We start from the raw sequence: 12,500 nt of genomic DNA, 5'->3' as shown, positions 1-12,500 counted from the left end.
CAAACTAAACGAAGTTTTTATTAGCAAGCCGTGGCATCAAGGCAATCACTGGACATTACTATATGTTAACCTAACGGTCAACAAATGGTGTTATATTGATATCTCTTGTTGGGGGATGCCCGAAAATTTAAAGAACGCAGTTGCCCCCTTCGTTACAGCCATCTACAAACTGGGGGATATGGCACCCAAGCCTGTAAGCGGCATTGTGCCAGCTCACATTGAAAGTTTTGGCCTAAGTCATTCCTGTTGTAACACTTGCCTAAAAACATCCCAGTTCAAACCTGTGCTAATGTCTGTGGAGTCGCTGCTGCAATACCTGCAGGAATCGCTTGTGTTGCCCCTGACCTATGGAGAAACGTATTCCTCAACCCGAATGCCGAAATTCCCACCAGCTTGGAATGGTTGCTGAAACCTACTGTTTACTCCGACTTTCTAAGATGCTCTATCATTTCTTGGCTTTTAACCGATTCAATTAATCTCTCTATTCTTGGAATAACGAGAGAGCAGGTTAAACCCCAACTGCGAGATCACAATTTCACTTTCCGTCACTGATTCCTTGGCGAGGTGACCATTCCAGACGATGGTCATGCTGACAAAAACCAGGAAAATGTGAAGACCAACAACGGAGAGTCACCATCTGGGGATTCCTGTTCTAAGGATGACGCCAGCAGAATGCAGAACCTTTCCAAAGGGTGGATAACATTGCAGTACGGCAAGAAAAGAAAGAAGGTGGATAACCAAAGAAAAACTAACAAGAATTCGACGCGGGAAGCTTCTTCCTCAAAGAAAAACGGTCACGTCAACAGCATGGGAAACAGTATTGGGTACTGCCAAAAAAGAAACTATAGACGATCCATTGATTGTTCCCATGGTTCAATGCAAGAAAAACTTGGATGCAAAAAGGTAGATGATGAAGACAAGATTCCTTATGATGCCACGATTTCCAACGATGAGTTTGTAGACTTTTACCAGCACAACACAGTAACAGTAGAACCCAGAGGGAACTCCAAGTCAAATCTAGAGGAAAACAACAAGAGTGCCACCCTCCGCGAGAAGCAAGAAACCTGGAGATGTTGCCAACCGCAAGAAGTGTGATGTCGACCGGATAAAAGTCCCACAGGGCAGGAAAGTGAAGAATGTAAACACCCAGAGAAGACAAGGACGTCTTAACAACAATATGACAACCGTCGATGCTGCGCCAAGAAAACATGGTCAGAGCATCAATGCCAGGTACAAACATAATGGCTCCCTCCGCAGAAAAAATGATAGTTCATGGAATGATGATGTAAATGGTTTAAAAGAAGAAAATGTTGGATTTCAAATGGCAGCTGGTGAAGATATGATTCATATATAAGATGACAGATCGTCAGATGAAGACAGTGAAGATATGTTCCATAAGCATTGTGAAGACAGAAAGCAAACAAAAGAGAGTACGCGACCTTTCCATAAAGAGATCGATGAAATTTCCAAGCATTTGCAGACCGCTCCGTTACAGAGAATGAAGTATCCAGTCTAGGAGAATAAAGGAAACACAGAAGGCATGCTAAAGGAAGAAGAGAAGAACCAAGCGGAAACCTCCGAAAATGATGAGGAAAGTATATGTACAGGGGATGCATTGGGTTATTCAAGTAAAAGAGCTGTTGATGGAATGCTGAATGTTGGAAACCAAAACCAGTTACGAGAAACCATCGATGAAATGTCCATGACTGAAAACACTGTCGGTGATAAAAAATTCGAAGATGACAAGGAGAATTGCTGCCTTTTTTCGGAGAACATTGTAATCCCAGGGGATGTGGAGGTTGTTCCCATTCAAGAGAGAAGACAGAAAGATGAAAAAAACTTTGACCACATTTACCTCGACAATGATTACAAGAGTTGTGAGTGCGTTAATCATGGTTATGCCTCAATGCCTCAGTGTTCCGGTGGGATGCCATTGGAGGAGGGAGAAGGTTATGGAGAAGATATCGAGAGAAATGTTGTGATGAAAAGTAATATGTTCTTTATAGGGCAAAAATTCCATACCCTTGAAGAACATGAAACGGCCAAACGGGTGTATGAAAATAGTAACTTCTGTGAGTTGTGGAAAAGAGACGTCAGGACACTTACCGCCGCCTCGAAGCGTGTTCCAAAGAGGGTTTCTATTGCAAACCCTAATCTCACGTACTATTCACTACATTTAAGCTGCAAGTTTGGAGGAAGGAATGTGGAAACAAGAGTGAACAGGAAGCAAAAGACAAAATCATTTCGCCAAGGCTGCCCTTTCGAAGTCCATATAACCCTTTCGGAAGATGGGAAATATCTGCAAGTGAATCGCATTTCAACAACACACAACCATGCTCTCCAAAAACAAATTTATGAGCGCCTTCCTCAACAACGAGCTGCACGAAGTAAGGAGGTTACAAATGACATAGTGGATGCCATCAAGCTTCAGGCCAATCCCAAACTTCTTCAACAGAAGATTGAGACTGCTACTGGAAAAAAGGTTACATTAAAGGACATCTCAAATATAAAACAAAATTCAGAGAAAAATATTCAGAAGAATGATCTTGAAGATGTCATAGGCTATTTGAAGAAACAACCAGGTTGTTGCACAGATGTTGTTGTTGACGAGGAGAATAATTTCAAAGGACTATTCTACCAAGATGCTCACATGCAAAACATCTATACCCATTTCCCAGAAATTCTCCTAGTAGATGCGACGTATAAACTATTAGATCTTTGAATGCCTGTTTATTTGCTTATGGGCATTGATGGTGATGGACTTAGCGAGGTTGTGGCCATGTTCATTGTAGCGGAAGAGACAAAAGAGGTGATACAGCAATGGTGGACTTATTCAAAAAGCATAATCCTTCTTGGAATGAATGTCAGACAAGGATTTCACAGAACGAGACGTGTTTAAAGCCTGCTTTCCTGCCGCAAGTTTAAGTATCTGCCTTTATCACACCTTAAGATCCTTCAGACGAGAAATAACATGCGAGAAGATGGACATTACATCTGCGGAGAGACTACGAGTACTCGAAATTCTGTCCTCCTTGGCACATTGTAAGAGTGAAGGCGAATACGAAAAACATCTTGATGAACTAAAACAAACGAATTTCAGAAGTGTCATCGATTATTTCATGGAGAATTGGCATCCCATACGAGAGCAATGGGTAGCTTGCTTCAAAGACAAACATTTGAATTTAGGTGAAACCACCAACAACAGTCTGGAATCCACCTTCAGCAAGTTCAAAAGTGTTTGTTCGAGGTAGGCAAGTTTGCTGCAGTTTTGCACAGAATTCATGTCAGTACTACAATGCTTACAAGAGGAACGAAACCATCACTACGTGATGACAATTTTCAATGCTTATGGCCTGCGATCTTGCTCTCCAGTGGGAAATTTGCAAAATGAAATTCCAATGCTCGACTCGGCTTCGCTTCATTCATCAATTATTTCTTTTCATCCTTTCCACACGCTCTCGCTAGAAGGCCTGTTCGCAGGATAAAATACCTTTCTTTGTTTTTAAAAACCATGTCAAGTTATTATTAATAGTTATTACTGCCTCTAACATGGTGCATTCTTGCGATTTTACAGGAAATGTCACAAGAACGCGCAAAGGTCAAATTTAAACTTTATCTCCTCAGGGAATACACCTGTCAGGTTATATCTGTCAAAATTGATCTCTCAGGTTGGTGAGTTTTCATGATTAGAAAACCATAAGGGTTTTTTATTTGCTCACGAACAAATTTTAACCTACATTTTATCCGGACTTTGAGACCACTTTCGCCAAGATGTCACGACAAGATATGTTGTCATTGGTCACTATGAGGAAACATGCTTGGTGAGGCGTTCAGTTTCAATTGCTGACAATGCTAAGTTGTTTTACTTTCTTAAAACTTAAAACTTTGCCGGTAAGTGTATTACAGCATTTACAGACATATAGATTAACTTCCACTGAGGAAATTTCAAACTCCATTCCACTAATTTTCGAGTTGCAAAAAAATTGAATGGTGGTGGAACTGGGAAATCACATGAATGTATGATTGACGGAAGCTGCTCGCGGGAGTTTTGATTGGAGGTGTTGCATTGGTGGTAAAGAGAATTTAGAGTTTCATGCCAATTTTTGTTTACAATAATTCCTAGAAAAATTCCTTTGTCCTATTTAGAGATTTTGGCAGGAATTTTCTCAGTATAATTAGTGATTCCTTGCTAATCCAGATCTCTCATTGCGCCATGCCGTCATTTACATTTCGAAAGAGAAAGATCGCTAAGTTCCAAGGTCTCCCACACTTTAAGTGGGATGACCTGGCACACAAGATGTTATCGGGGAAGGTTTGTTTGGTGCTGTTTTAAGAGCCAAATACTCCCAGAATGCTAGTGGAAATTGTGCTAGAGTATGTGTACTTCAATATTGAAGTTTTCCGTGGTTTGTTCGTCCACAGGCGATAAAATTTTGTTATTTTCTTCACTTTGGTGGTTAACATGCCAGACACAATTTTCACAAAAGAATATCCTCCTAACCTGGAAAAATTACTCCATAAAAAGGAAAATGGACTGTACAAAAATGGTTCTTACATCATTACATATATGATTCATATTCCAGTCAGTGCGTAAACATTAGGATAACACACGCATGGTTCCGGATGACCTTCGCAATACTCCTTTTCACGGTTAGTTTTTCTCATTTGCATTACAATATATTCTAGCATGTATGTGAGGCAATTTTGGGCTATTTTGTAGTTTTGACCCGAAATTGCCTCGCATCCACATTAGATTACATTGTAATGCAAATAAGAAAAACTAACCGTGGAAAGGGTTATTGCTTAAAGGTGTTGAAGAAATGCCAGAACAAGTTTGATTGTCTCGTTAACAAGATGTTACTCATTAAACAATTACAACCGTGTTTACATGTACAATCAGACTCGATTCACGCTAAGGCCTTTGTCTCATTTATGCAAATCACATATTTATTTCAGTTTCCCTTGACAATGGCGGCAGACTCTTTTATCGTTAGTTTTTGCCTGTGTATGTTTATCTAAATCACGGTTGATTAGGATTCATATTGTATTTATTAAATGCATGATACACTGGTAATTTACTAGTCAGTTTCTGAAAGCGCTCTAAAGCTTTTTTTCATAGTAGGTTCCTCTTTGAAAGTTTCTGTGTTGCTTTGCATGGTTTATATTTATATTACTTCCATCAACATTGTTTAGAAATTATATAAAACCATGACGAATCAAACTCTTTGTTTCCCTGAAAACCCAGGGGTGATGGTAGCCTTACTTGCTGTTATTACCAGTCCTCAGGTTAAGCCATGGCAATCAAAAGTGCTTTGTTGAACATCATTGTAGTTAGTCTGACTCATCTTAACAACTCCTGAGTTTTATCTGCACAAAATAATTGCTCTTGTTGTTGTTTTTGTTGTTGCTGTTGACATTCTGAAGTAGGCTGCCCCAGTGTGCAATTCGATCTCTTGGATTGATAGTTGGCTATCAATGAGGAATGCCATTTATCCTCAACCTCAGAAGGTGTTTTGGTGTTTTGTTCTAGGTTAGCTGGGGGATTTAGTTTAGTGAAGTCATGTTCGTTTTGTTCTCTGTTCAGATAAGCATTTTTGTCGGACAAATGGTAATACAATCCTAGTGTCTTCGAGAAGAAACTAGGTGACTTGAAAGAGAAATGGGACGAGAGGACGAGAGGAAGAGAACCTGTGGTTCAACAGGCAGCTAACAGATGTCGTTCTACGATTGGTCTCGAAAAGAAAAGGTATGAAGTTCAATTGAATCCCACCAAAAGGTGACTACCCAAATATAAAAAAGATGTCATAATTTTGGGTAGACATGTATCTTGTCCTAGTTGTTTACGGCAATACATAGTCTTCTAATTTGGAGATCTCTGCATTGACACTTAGCTACAAATATTGACAAACGCACCATAATTGGTATAAACGAATATAACACATTTTTCATGAATTCATTGCATGGCATACAAACGTGTAAAGAAAATGAAATTCCTTTCTTCCCCTCCTAAATGTAGCTTACTGGGGTTTCCAATTCACCCAATATTGACTTCATTGAAATGGGTACTTTGGGGGATGGGGGGAAATTAAAAAAATAGGTATGGTACCCCAAATGAGTGGTAATGTGGTTAAATGCCTCAACAATTTTGTCGCTGATTGCACTTTTATTCTCGGTTGTCCCAAGTTCAACTGTGCATGCTTAACAAAGAGAAGGTCTGAAAAGAGCATGGCGCAAAGCTCCAGATGATGCAGACTGGCCTTTGTTTCATTAAACACATAATGTTGAGATCAGCTTACTCGAGATGAGTAGAGATAAACTGACTAGCTTATCACCTGACTGTAGACATTTCTAACCTGGTTATAAGGCGATCCTTTACGAGTAATAATTCATTGCGAAGATAAGTTTCAAACCAATAAGCTCTGTTCAATTGAAAAGTCATCCACATTTAAAACCAAGGTTATGTTTGGCAAGTCTCGTGACAAAGAAAAAAATTTCAGAAATTTAGTGTGAGAGTAAACTTTTAGCTTTTGTATTTGTAAATATTTTATATCTTCTTTTATTTTTAAGGACAATAGTCAGCCCAAATAACAACACCCACAAATACGCCCCCCCCCCCCCCCCAAATTCCAAATCCCTTAATCAAATTATCTGTTTTTCCTCAGGCTGATGAAATGAAAGAATCCATTTTAAAGCCTGTTAGTGTTGATGCTGGACTGGGAAACCCCCCATTAGACTACATTAACAACGACCCAGAGGCAGCAAATTTTATGATTGAACATAGCCTCCATTTTGATGCCAAGAAACGGCACAAGTTTATCCATGACATTAAGAATATAATTGAAACTCAACAACGACACAAAGATCACGCTGGTTTTGGCACAGATCCCTAAAAAATAAATTTGAGATGGGTTCGGTCATCTCATTGTAGACAACATCACGCTTGGTCAGCTGATCCAAGCACAAAGTTTGAGAAAATTGTCCTCATTCTTCATTTCTACTGAAGTGGCTAGTTGGTACCAATGTTTCCAGATGCTACGGTTGCAGTGGTGCCATTCCGAACCCTTTCAAGTCTACAGGGACTTTAGATGTTACCCTGACTGGCACACTGGCCAGCTCCAATGCACAGGTGCACCACAAAACGTGCACTTTCATCTACGTATACCGCTTGTGTCCAAGCAAGATACCCCCATTTTACGGGACGTTTGCTCCTTGTGCCTATGGAATTTGCGGTATGTTTTCGAGTGGAACACCTTAGTAGACTTATGTCCGAGTTTGGATGGACCCCTAGCGCTCCTATTCATTCTTAACTGAAATGGTTAATGCTCTCATGCCAGTCTGAGCCGAGAGTATCCACGTGAGCGTTTGTGGGGTTATTCGGAGAGTAACAAAAAAAGAAAAAGGCAACTGAAGTCAGACAGGAACTTTCAATGGGATGACAGACAGCCAGTCTGAATCGTTATCTTTTTTTCTCATCACCTTGATATATTCAAACCATATAATTACTGTAATACACACAACTTTGCAATCAATTAGATGCATTCATTGGGTTACAGTTTCTTAAGCAGGATTTCCTCAAGTCTTTTTTACCGGAGTTTTGGTTCCGGTTTTCATTTTTCCTTTGAGCCCTCCACGTAATACACTCCTAAAGTGAGTAAGCCGGCAAAATTTATCTTGACAACACGGCAATGTCAACTCTAAAGGGTTTAAAAAACCTTAACAGCTGGCTGCAAAGCTGTTGAACAGAGAAGTGATAATCATTAAGGTATTTCAATGTAGCTAAGGTATAACAGCAACACGACCTTGCTGCTGTAATCAATCCTTTGCAGTTGTGCTCGATGCATAAAAAGTGCATTTGTGGCTTTCTGGCTATAGGCTTAAACATTTGTAGATTTTTTAAGATGCCTGGTATTAAGAATATCACTATTATTGGTATTAAGAATATCAATGTTTGTTTGATCGTTTTGATCGCATTGTAATGGGTCAGTTGGCAAAAATGTTATTGTAACACAGGTTATTGAGTTGTTAAGTTTGGAAAACCCATAGAACTTACATGTAGACATACTTGGCTAACAAAATGGAGGGAAAATTAAAGAACACTAACACTAGTTAGCCAACTAAAATCGGCGACAAAATTAGTTGAGACAGTTGAGACACTGGCAACGACACATACACTGTTTGCAAAGAAAACCTGTCCAAAAACTACGTTTCCGGGATACCCCTCCCTCCCCCACCCTAATCAATGTCGTAACGCTGTCGACAAGGCTCGTAGAAAACAGAAAAACACAACATTGTCCCGGGGGTGCCGGGGAGGGGGCCAATTGCGCACCAAGCTTGAAATCGACTCTAAAGGATAAGAGTGTCTCAACAATTTTGACGCCGATTGTAGCTTATCAATGATATGTTTCTTTGTTTTTATTATCGTACTTCGGCAATTTATATACGAAGCTACAGATGACTATTAATATTGTTATTGTTATTGTTTGCACCATATTTTAAGTTCATTAGTTACCTTTGTTTGTAAAAACATTAATATCATAGAATATCTTCAGGGAACCAAAGATTTCCCGTTTAAAGATTCCCTGTTTTTAAAGATTCCCCATTTGTAAAGATTGCCCGTTTGTAAAGATTCCCCATTTTAAAGATATCCCGCTCTTAAAGATTCCCCCTTTTAAAGATTTCCCATCCTATTCCCCATTCCCTCTTTTAAAGATAGCCGCCGTTCATGGTAGTTTGCAAAATATGGCAATTCCATGTGCACTGCTGACAGTAAAGCCTTAACAGATTTTCTGAATGTTTTCGACCAGTTTGCTTATGTTGTCTAAATCCTTTTGCCTTACAATAAACTGTTTCGTAGGCTTCAAATGACTAAAGAAATCTGGGTATAACAGCAAATCTCCCTTCATTTCATTGGATGGGTGGAAAACATTCTCATATCAAAGTTAAACGCCAGATTAAACTTTAGAAAATTTTGCTCAAACTTCGGGTTTCCCAACGTCATGACAGTGCGTTGAGCATGGAAAACTGAATTAGTATGTAAGCTACATTGTTGCCATGAATACACAAAATCTATGAAATGAGAGTGTTTTAGGAGTGGAATAGAACATTTTTTTAATAATTTTAGGAAGCTAAAAATTTAACTACCAGAAAGTATTGAGTTTGGCGACTACAAAACTTGCATTGGTCTGACGACAAGGGAGCCAGGCAGCCTCAAGATTTGTTTTAAAGTCGAGCTCTGCAAAGGTAAATGGCATCATGCAACAGATAAATCATCACCCACTGGATTCAAACTGCCCTCTCTCACAAAAAAATCACTATTCCTCTATGCAACCAGGTAAGTTAGGCTTACTTGAAAAGCCAACCAAAGTCTTCTTTCTTATCCGGTGTTCCAAAATCAGTTGTCCTGGAAAATAGAAAGATAAAAAGAGAATAAATTACTGTGGTAACAAGTTATGCTATACATGAATAGTACTTAACCAATCCGCTTATGGTTAATTTTATTGAAAGTTATACGATGCCAAGATTAACAGATGCACTTCTGTATCTTTCCAGCAATGAACTGTTTGAGCTGAATGAATATGCAAGAAAGGAAAAAAAATCAGTAGAGGACAGTATTCCTTACCAAGCATGGCCAATGGTAAATTTATGAAACTTCAGCATATCCATGACTCTGTGTACGATAACACAAGAAATGTGTAAGTCACTACACAAAGCACACTATGGCAAATACCCTCAATTTTACAGTTTTGGGAAATGAGCCATTTCTGACATTGTATTATTGCCTTATGTCGCTTTTGTCGGAGTGGGAACACCTAAAAACGAAATCGCAGGGCCGCATTTACAATACAACACAACACACTTAATTGACCACTCCCCATGGGGTCTTTTCAGGGCCAATGAAACACAATCAACAAAACAACAGAACACAACAACTACAACTGTTGGTAGGTACTTGCTGCCTCTTTTTCTATTGTTTCAATATTTTTAAACAAGGTATAAAACGTTCAGTAATTATACAATTACCCTAACCTAACCCTAACACTAACCCTTATCCTAACCCAGAAGGTTTTACCGTGTTTAGATAATTTTGTTCAATAGATAACCACTAAATGACAAAATACACCAGGTATCTTCCCAACTGTTAAGAATCCCAACTGGCCGTAGGCAAACAAAGTTGACTATTTACAATTGCAGGTACCGTAGGAAGTTGAACCAGGGACTACCAGGAACAAATTCAACAAGTGGTCAGAGAGGGCCTTGTACCCGGGATATCCGGATCTCAAGGCAAGGGCCCTAACCACTGGGCCACATTGCCTCCTCCACATTTGACTTGTGGAGCAAGAAAGTTGTTGGGTTTTCTAAAGCTATAATAATATACACGAAAACATTTCAGCGCATTGATTGGCTGACAGTAGGTCAATTAATCCCAACAGACTGCAGAAAAGTAAAATAGTGCAATAAAAGCGAAATTGTTGCATTGACAGCCAATAAAGGCGAGCCCTGTATTGTGCAACTAATGGCACAATTTTTCCATTATTACCTGAAAAACCAAATTTATAAACCGGATTTTAAATCCCAATGAAGTCTTTGAAAAAAACACGCTAAAGGAAAACATTTTAAGGAAAAGAATACGAGTAGAGAATTGAGACCCTAACCCTAATTCAGAAGATGCTATTATACACAACTTCTTCAAGTGTACTATATATCATTTCTAGAACCTATCAGCCCGTGGGCAATCTTGTCTGGTCTGGTTTGGCTGGCTCACCAAGGAAGGAAGAGGAATGTTCTGCTTCTTATGCAAGAAGCACAATACAGAAAACCAGCAAAACAAGTCCAAAGCTTTCAATGCCATGATGCAATGATCATGATTATGTAGCAACCCAGCAACACAAGGATGCCACTAAGGCTGCACCAAAGCGTACTGCCATTTATCTTAAGAAAAAAAGATAATAATAAAGACATGTCAGACAAGGTGGTCGTCCTTTGAGCTTGAAAGTTCAGAGTTTAATTTTAAATACATTAATACAATAAGAAAGAAATACACTCGCCCGCAAACAGAAAAGACTAATCTTGGTGGATAGCGTTTACATTTCTGCCATTCAATACTTATGACAGCAGTCCAAAAAAAAGTTAATTAACGCTAAACTAAATGGCATCAATTAACAAGAACGTACTAGAAATAAGGACAAGAAACATTGTGATTGTTTTTATAAGTGTTTAATTATATCGTAACAGTAATGTCTACTTAATGGGAATCGAAAAAAAGTTCAAATCTCTAACAAGACGCCTTGAGGCGTTTACGCGGGATGGAGCGATGTAAGCTTATTAAGATCTATTACAAGGAAAGGAAAGGAAAGGAAATTTATTTAAGAGTCTAGTCGTTCTAGCGCTGGAGCACTGATTGGGGACACTGTCAACTGAAATGAACAATTAAAGCAAATCAAGTCAAATGTTAGTTTTTGAGGCGAGGGGAAACTCAACCCACATGAAGCCGAGTATGGGAATGAAACCCGGGTCACATTGGTAAGAGGCAAGTGCTCTCACTGCTGTGCCATCCCTGCACACAAACCTTTCTTTTTTGTTTGTGGAAACACTTTTTAAAATAACCTGCTAACACTACTAAAAGGCACACAGTGCGCTACTTACAATACAACTACTTACACTTACACTACTGATGCAAAATATCATACCTGCTCTGTTTACAATATCATAATTACATTATTCCCTAAATTGGTACAATACAGTGTGATACAATACACTACTTACATTACCTACAGTATAGGACATTGTACTTGTTCAGTGTTACTGCCCAGAAGAAAAAAAAAAATTGCCACAAATTACACCACCTTGGTACGTTTGCTCACACAACTCTTACATCTACATAACTTCATTCTTTAGCGACCTATAGCATTCATTGTCTTGCGATATAACTCATTTAATATATACATTTGCTTTGATCGAGCTATAACTGCCGAAAAAGCAGGGACACAATTCTTCTTCTGACAATTCCATGAATAAAGTTTACCTAAGATGAGGAGGTAGATAAGTAGGTCAGATTTCTCATCTAATATCCCAAATATAATACTTTCATATTCAAGTTTCTTTTGTTTTTTAGCTAGCGTATGTTAACCAATGGTTTTCAAAATAATTCCAAAATTTTTTAGAATAAACGCACTGGAAAAAAAGAGGCTTAACTGTTTCTTGATAGACTTGGCAAAACGTGCAGAGATCACTTTCAATCATCTCTATTTTTGCTAATCGGGAATTCAAAAACAAAATGTCATTCAATATTCTAAACTGAAAACATTGAACAAATGTTTCACAAACAACTGATTTAACCAATGTAACCGTTTTACTAACCTCATTCTCATTAAGACCAAAATTCGACATCAGTGTTTGTTGTCATATTTAAACTTTAGTGTTTGCAAAGCAGCATTTCTCTCAACATCACTTAAGAGCGAATGTCACTAAGGCTTGAGCAAAATTGGAAATGGTCAAACAAA

At 38.7% G+C, this 12,500-nt stretch overlaps 2 protein-coding genes across 2 annotated transcripts in view; both read right to left on the bottom strand.

Moving 5' to 3' along the window:
* The window catches only part of LOC138032125 (prolyl endopeptidase-like), a 29,393-nt gene extending 19,726 nt beyond the window's left edge, over positions 1-9,667 (bottom strand). The window contains exons 1-2 of the mRNA XM_068879721.1: positions 9,620-9,667; positions 9,347-9,400 (exon numbers count right to left, since the gene is read on the bottom strand). Coding sequence (XP_068735822.1) covers positions 9,347-9,400; positions 9,620-9,663 — 98 coding nt within the window. The 5' untranslated portion in view covers positions 9,664-9,667. The remainder of the gene's footprint in view (positions 1-9,346; positions 9,401-9,619) is intronic.
* The window catches only part of LOC138032119 (beta-parvin-like), a 212,006-nt gene that overhangs the window by 181,234 nt on the left and 18,272 nt on the right, over positions 1-12,500 (bottom strand). The window lies entirely within an intron of this gene.

This window comes from Montipora capricornis, chromosome 14 (assembly GCF_036669925.1).
Source record: "Montipora capricornis isolate CH-2021 chromosome 14, ASM3666992v2, whole genome shotgun sequence".
Taxonomy (NCBI): domain Eukaryota; kingdom Metazoa; phylum Cnidaria; class Anthozoa; order Scleractinia; family Acroporidae; genus Montipora; species Montipora capricornis.
This window is presented reverse-complemented; position numbering and strand designations above follow the sequence as displayed.